General features: G+C 45.3%; 1 protein-coding gene across 1 annotated transcript in view; it reads left to right on the forward strand.

Moving 5' to 3' along the window:
* ERI3 (ERI1 exoribonuclease family member 3) overlaps nt 1-7,940 on the forward strand; it is a 122,396-nt gene that overhangs the window by 12,838 nt on the left and 101,618 nt on the right. The window contains exons 2-3 of the mRNA XM_008640790.2: nt 1,566-1,682; nt 7,794-7,853. Coding sequence (XP_008639012.2) covers nt 1,566-1,682; nt 7,794-7,853 — 177 coding nt within the window. The remainder of the gene's footprint in view (nt 1-1,565; nt 1,683-7,793; nt 7,854-7,940) is intronic.

Here is a 7,940-nt window from a genome sequence, read left to right on the forward strand (position 1 = left end):
CCATCTCAGCAGCACGTGCTCTCCATGTGCCCTGGTCTGGGCTGTGCCCCTGCTGCGCTGGGGAGCTGCTATGCTGCCTCTCTGGGCTCTGCCCACCATGGAAATCGGGCGTTTCTCCTGGCTATTTAAATTATCTGTTGTTTCCATTTACCCACCCAGTTTCTTGCCCTCCCGCTGCCTAGTGGGGTGGTGATGTCATCAGCTCATATGTGTAACCTCACGATAATTTCTGCCTGCAGGTCATGAGGGTTGCAACCATGGTCCAAAAAAGTGTGTTAGTTCCTCTGCAGCGGCTGCATTTTTCACATGCTAATTTTACTCACAGGAGTTGGATTTTTTTTCATTTTTTATTATTTCTTATTTGTCTCTTCCAGATGTTTTCAGGCAGTTTTTTTTTTGTTGTTAAACTAATTCCATTCATGTTTTAAAAATTTATGAAAGCGCTAATAAAAATGTCAAAGTGGTAAAAATGTTAGCTTTTGCTCTGCTTTGATTAAATTTTGCAAACTGTTTTTGAATATTAAAAAGCAATATTTTTTTTATTCTCTCTCCCTCTCTCTGTTTTTCTCCAGAAGTGATTTGAGAGGCTTGTTGCATGGATATCACTCAGCGGGCTCATTTGCACTCCAGAACCTTGGTGCCATGGATCTCTATTAAATAACATAGACAAATTATTCTTTAAAGACACCAAACAAATTGTCACTTCTCCTCTTACATTAAACTGGAAGGAAGAAAGGGAGTGGAGAAGGAGGGGGGTGAACACAAAGGATTTTATCGCTTTTATTCAGTGGGCGGCTTTTTTAATTTCATGTATATTTTTTAATAATTGAGAAATCCATCGTAACTGGATTTGTTTAAACTTTTTATTAACAGGTCCATGTAAATTTTTGATTGCTGATTATTCAAATAATTGAACATTCTTCTGATGAAGGAACGTTTTTATTTCTCTATCAGCATAAATTGTCTACAAAGAGGAAATGAAGTGGGGCTTGCTACTGTGCTGTATCCTGTAGGGATGGATTTGGGGGGGAGCTTTCAGCTCCTCTTGTCAGTCTGTTGGAGGAGGGCAGTGCTCCTCAGCGTCTCCGAGGAAGGAGGTGCTTCATGCAGTAGTCCCTGTTGTCTCTCTGATAGTATCCACCAAAAGGACGGTGGGCTGGAAAGGCTGAGACTGGTCTTGGGGAGGGCACAGCCCCTGTGCTGTCCTAAACAGCTGCGAGCCCGATGAGAGTACATCTCCATGTTCCCTGGGTAGCACGTGTGAGTGCTGTGAGACCACCTTCCTTAGGTTCAGCTTAAGCATTGATGTGTGCAGCTTCAGTGCTGAGCACAGAGACCTCCTTGCTGCCCGTCCCGGCTGCGATGAGCATCAGCATCATCCTCATCTGTTCTGATGGTGTTGGACGTGCTCTGTGCTGCAGCATCACCTTCCCACTTCTGCAGAGCTTTGTGTTGAGTTTATTTCTGTTTGGGACTATCAGGCCACCTTGCTAGATGGGATAATTTCCAGTTTTGTTTCTTGTTTGTTTTAAATGAACAGCTGCTTTTCTTTTTGCCCTATTCAGGAAATCATCGAATTCCCTATCCTGAAGCTGAATGGCAGGACAATGGAGATCGAATCCACCTTTCACATGTATGTTCAGCCTGTGGTGCATCCCCAGCTTACGCCCTTCTGTACAGAGGTAAAGTGCAAAGGTTCCCTGGTGCTCCAAGAGTCTCTCTGGGAAGCAGGTTTCCATTGCACCAGGGACTTGGGTCGCCTCTTCACGGTGCAGCTGCAAGGCAGCGTGTCATGCCAGCCTTGAGTTAATGACAACGAGAATCATTTTTTGTTATTGCCATAACATATAAAGACCTCAGTTGGATTCATAAATAACTCTAGCTGTGAATTTACAACTAACAAACATCTAACTGGGTGACCACCAAATAAACACACTCGTGTTAGCTGATGTTCAAAATCCTGTAACCTCTTTGTGAGCTCTTGTGATTTTGCTGTGCTGCTCTGTGGTGGAGAAGGTTGAAGAGAGCATGGACTGAGGAAATAAAGTGCTGTGCGTATGTGTGGTGCAGAGGCAGTAAATGACTCACCTGTGGGCCTGCATGTTGGGATTTGATGAGTCCTTCAGAGTGGTAGGATAATTCATGTCTGTATTTTTAGGACTGTCTTTTTGATGTTGTAATTGTGGGCCACTTGAAATGATTGCTGGAGAAGTGATGTCTCTTTACTTGCTTAATCTCATTGCTGAGGACAGATGCTCTTGAGCTGTGGACACCTTTTCCCAGATATGGAATGAAGGTGGTAAATGCAATCCCGGAGGGTTCGAAGGAATTGAGGAGCCGGGGTTGGGGTTTGTTGTTGGTTTTGGGGATTTTTTGGGTTTTTTTTCATTCAACCCAAAAAGTTAACTATTTTTCCAAATGTGTTTTTCCTCCCTGCCATTATCATCAAAAGAAACTTTAAGTTCCTTTTGCTTTGGGTTTTTTTTCCTGTCGGTCCACTGGTTCAGTTTTGGCCAGCTCAATGACTAAAATGCTGACTGTGGGAATCAGTGTATTTAAGTTCTTCATTCTGTCCCTTTCTTCATCAACACCATGGTATGTTTCCCCCTACCTCTGTGGCTGCAGACTTAAGCCCTTGGAGGGCTTCTCCCACCTGTACTAACCTGATGAAAAATGACTCCTTTGTGTTAGGTGGAGTCCCCTCCAGGACCAACCAGCCCCTTCCATATTTTCACATTGTAAAAACAAATACTTATTTTTATTCTTCTGTAACTCAAAACCATCTGAAGGTATTTTATTTAAACTTAAAAAAAAAAAAAGACTGAGCACAGAAAACATTATTCCCCAGAGAGGAGCTTTCAGAAAGCTATAAATGTGTGAGAACAGAAGGTTATAATGGAAATGGTTTTGCAACCTTAATGCTAGAAGGCTGGACAACTACTTTGGCTGTCCTTATCCCCGTGAGACTTGCTGGACGTATGCTTGTACAAATGTGATAAATCTCACAGCTTGCACCTGATCTTTGCTAAAGACAACGTCATCTTCTAGAGCTGAGCCCAAAATGTCTGCCTTGCAAGTCACCTAAATTCTGGAGAGAAGTTGTCTTGTTAACTCCCCCCAAAACTCCTTTTTCTGGATATCCTTCTATTACATCCTTTCCCCTGCTGCTAGAGACTGCAGCTCTGTTCTTGCACAACAGTCTGCACGACTTGCTTGGTGTGTGCTGGTGGTTCAGCTTGGTGAGCTGAACGGAGCCTCCAGCCTGCTGCAGCCTGGGGACATTCAGAGGTTCTCTGGATGATGACCTTGTGACCAACAGTCAGCCCATCTAATGCTCCCATACTGCAGTGACGGTCTGTCGGTCTTCTCTTGCTCTCAGGGGTCTGGAGCAGGAGTTTGTGTCTCCTGTGTGGAGCCTTGAAGCAAGCGAAGCTGAGTGAGTGTGTGTGTGTGTGTGTGTGTGTGATGGCTGTGCTTTTGCAGAAGTCCAGGATGGGCACAGGTGTCCCAGGTCAGCGTTCTGCTGCAGACTCTGCCGCTAACCTTGGTCTGGCATTGTGTCCAGAGTTGGATGAAAATGGGCAGTACTGAGGCCAGCAGGAAAAATGATTGCAGAACCCCCACCTGTGTGTATCAATGGTACAAAAAGGTCCCACTTACCAGGTTTGGCAAGTCCTCTCTTATTAACAGCATGGCTTAGGAAGCTGGTTTTAATCCTCGCCTTGACATCGCTGGCTCCTGGTCACCCCCACGCTGTACCCCTTGCAACTTAGTGCCCGGAATGGCCCCTCTCCCTCCTGGCTTGGCAGTCGCCTGGCCTGTTGCAGGGTCTGCCAAGAGGTCCAAGAGTGGGATCATGCTGGAGGTGTAACTGGGCTTGTTCCTGGGGCCTGTGTCTGGGGCTGAGTTTGAAACCCTGCCCCGAGAGCCACAGGTGAACCTTACTAAACAGTGGGGTGCTGCTAGGTAGGTGCAGGGATTGTCCCTGTGCCACTGGTGTAGGTTTGCTTGAGACCCCAGGGACACAGCCAGGATGTGCTCTTGCAGAGCTGCTGCCTGAACTGCTCCAGCACTTGTTATTGACTTTCTGCTGGTTTATGTTTTCTGAAAAATACTCATTTTGCTAAATGCCAGTAAAGGGCTTTGTCTAGGCACCTCTGCTTACAAAGGGTGAGATTTATTGGCCTCTTTGTCTACAAAGAAAGACCAGGCCTGATTATCAGATTGTACACCAGAGACAAGTGCTTAGGTAATCAGCAGACTGTCTTGGAGTAGAAATACGGTGGTTTTCCAGATAAACTCTCCAGGAAAAGTGGTGGTGATGACATTACATGGGAGCCTGTCTGCTGTGCTGCTGATTTCCCCTCTCCCCTCTGCTTGCTACCTTTGCTAAGCAGTAGAACTGCTTGGTGTAGACTCTGTTTGGAGGGGTTACTGTGGCTGCTTGACATTACTCCTTGGGTCTGGAGTACCTCTTCCATCCCTCTTCCTTCTTGAAGACAGCAGCAGAGCATGGGAAGGCTGCCTGGAAGGGTGGAGAGCTTGTTGCCGCCCTCAGGACATCCCTTTGCTTACCTTTTGGTGTGTCTGTGCTCTCCCCTGGCTACAGGATGTTTCTCCAACTCCCCACACCAGTGTCCAGGAGCATATCTTCCAGTGCTGGCTCACTCTGAGACCTCATCTCATCCCCTTTCTCCTGACCTGATTCTGTAAGACAATAGGTTGTGAGCCTTGGTTATGGTGAGGGGTGAGCTGAATGTTCAGGCGGAGAAGGTGGAAAGTGCTTGCAAGTTGTTAAAAGCTGTTGTGACATGTATAAAGCTCATCATGCCCTTTTGGAAGATGCAGGTGATTTGTCTGATGCCCAAGAAAGTTCTTGTCGGGAGCTTAAGGAGAGGTTCCCTCTACATACAAGGTGCTTGTACAGATCTTTTCATGATACTTTGCTCTCATTTTATGATTAATTTTTATTGGTTTTTTTCCTGAAGGAAGAGATAATGAAAATACAAAAATATAAAGGTATTATAACCTGCTTATGTTCCCAAGTACCTCATGCTTCTTGGGATAACCAGTGAAATTTTACAATTGTGCAGTTTTATGTTTTTATACTTTTTCAAAGCTGCAAGACCAGATAATGCTGCAGAGGTCCAATGCACTAGGTTGGATTTGGCAGATGGGCATAACTGATAACAAAGAGTATCAGAAAGGATGAGAGAGTAGAAATCTGGTCCCGTTTGAGCATTGTCTGACCTGTATTGAAATGTACCTATGGAGCAGGTACATTCCTTTGTATTCATGTGTGTGATTTCTGCAGCATGAATCTTGTGTGCGTATACTTGGCGACGTGTCCTTGTACAGATGAGCTGGTACTTTGCTTGGCCTGGCAGGGAAGGAGAGAAGGAGATTTGGGCAAGAATAAGCAATGATTCTTGGTGGCACCTCTGCATCCACCTTCATGTCCCTCCCTCCTCCTGATGGGAAATGTTTGGATGAGGCCATTATACCCTGTCCTCCCATGGCATCAGGGGTGCAGTGCTCCACAGATACAGTCCTGAAGGTGCCTGCAGCGGTTGAAACCATTTGCATTCGTACTGGCTGAGATAGTGAAAGGTTGCTTGTCATCCTTAGTACAGAAAAGACTTGGACCTCTTGGAGCAGGTTCAGAGGAGGGCCATGAAGATGAGCAGAGGGATGAAACGCCTCTCCTGTGAGGAAAGGCTGGGAGCTTTGGGGTTGGTCAGCTTGGAGAAGAGAAGGCTCCCAAGAGACCTTTTAGTACTTAAGGAGGCCTGTAAGATAGACTTTTCACCTCAGCCCCATTGTGACAGGACAAGGAATAATGATTTTAAACCAGACAACTAAGTATACAGAAAAAGGTTTTTACATTGAGGGTGGTGAAACAGTGGCACAGGTTGCCAGAGAAGTAACATTCAAGGTGGAGTTGGACCGGGCTCTGAGCAACCTAGTCTAGTTTAGGATGTCCCCACTCATTGCGAGGGAGGTTGGACTGGATGTGATGCCAACTTCAAAGGTCCCTTCCCAACCAAACTATTCAATGATTCTGTGTTCACTTCTGAACATACCTTTCAGCCACTTCCAGAGATTTGAGTTGAGCTGCTGTCTGGAAGACAGAACCAGCACTTTGCAATAGGTGAACTGCCAACCTCTGCCAGAAGAATGCATGGAGAGAAAGACGGCAAGAAAAGCAAAAAACATGCTAGTGAGCTTTAAAAACTCCTCTCAAGAGCCATGCGTTAATTCCTCAAATCTATTTGCTTCTCAGAGTATGGAAGTCTGTAGGTAGCAGCTGTTAACCCAATTAAAATACAGATTAATATAAAAACAGTTTCTGAAATATAAGAGAGTGTCTGCGTCCCTCCACTTCCTTAAAATTCCACTTCCTAATGGCTTGATGAACTTGAGAAACACACCTAGAGGAGCTCCACATTCTTAAAATTAAAATACTTTCCCTAAAAGGTATGTATTGCCATTTCATGGGAGTCACTATGAGAAAATAATCTTTCCACTTACAGTTTATTCAGTGAGTCAGGTATTTGGTATTCATTAAATGTAATTACAATTTAATTGGAGTTTAATATCTTTTCTTTTTCTATCCTCCAAGTTTAGCGCTATAAGCCAAAGAAACTAAAAGATAGAAACCATTTAGCTTCCTTCAGTTGCCACGTATTTAATAAAGCAGAGCCCTGTGGTTTGTGAGAGGACTTACACTGTACGAGTAGGTTGAGCTGGTCTGTGTGGAAGAGTTACTCCTGGGTGGTGGTGGGGCCATCAGTATGTCTCGACTGGATGCTATGGCTTCCAGAGGCTTGGATGCTTCTAGGTTGGGCTTGACCTTTATTTTATGAAAATGTATGAGATGTGTAGCTTCAGGAAAGTGCCATATGAAGTGAAATCCCATAGCGTACACTTGTTTTAATAATGATTTTTTTAATTACTTGGGTGCATTGATGGCAAGCTACTGACCTCCGATATTCAATATGTTAAAAGACAGTTTTGTCAGTTGGAAGGCAGACAGAAAAATTATCTGTTTTCCATGTGCCTCAAGCTCTCCTGGGCAGACATAGGCAGAGGCCCAAGAGACTGCATCTTTTAATGCATGTGTTTAGCTTTGAACAGCCAAGCAGTCTGGGAGCAGTCAGTGGGAGTATCTGTTGGCAGGACCTCTTCCTAAGGAACCTCTTGGAAAACAGACTTTCAGAAAGGGTTCAGGAAGCAAGTGCTTTTCTTCAGATTTCATTCCATTATTTTAAATACAGTTTTGAGCTGCCGAGGAATGCTGTGGTGGACTATGGGAAAGTGCACGTGCTGGCAGCCGAGCTCAGGGGAGGATCTCACTTACAAACATCTCACAAACAAACATCCTCTGTTTGGTTCATCTAACGCTGAAATTTTGGTGTCACTGTGATTGCAGTGACCTTGGTAGTTACCGCTGCCTGTGTCCCTTGAGGCAATACCAAAACTGCTGAAATGCATGTTGAAAAAGGGCATCATGCTGGTGCATGACACTGCTCCCCAAATGGACCCTGCCGTGCTGATAATTTGCAGTTTTGTGGTGTGGGTAGGAGGCCCCCTACATTTTTGTGGTAGGGATGTAGCTGTGCCCTTACCTGTGGCTGGAGAGCTGTCAGGATCACACTGCTGTGGCTGGTTCCTCAGCAACACCCATGTGGGTCACAGGAGCATGTTTTGGTTGCAGAGAGATGGACAGGAGAGTAGACCTCTCTAATGATCTTTTGAGCGCTGCTCTGATGACTGCTTTCTGTTTGTTTCAGCTGACTGGGATTATTCAAGGCATGGTGGATGGGCAGCCGAGCCTCCAGCAAGTGCTTGAGGTAAGCAGAGTAACCTTTAGTTCTCGAACTCTGACCTCTGGTCCTGTAGTCCCCTCTTCATCTCTCTCCCTGCACCCTCCCCTTGCT

This window comes from Corvus brachyrhynchos, unplaced genomic scaffold (assembly GCF_000691975.1).
Source record: "Corvus brachyrhynchos isolate BGI_N302 unplaced genomic scaffold, ASM69197v1 scaffold48, whole genome shotgun sequence".
NCBI lineage: Eukaryota > Metazoa > Chordata > Aves > Passeriformes > Corvidae > Corvus > Corvus brachyrhynchos.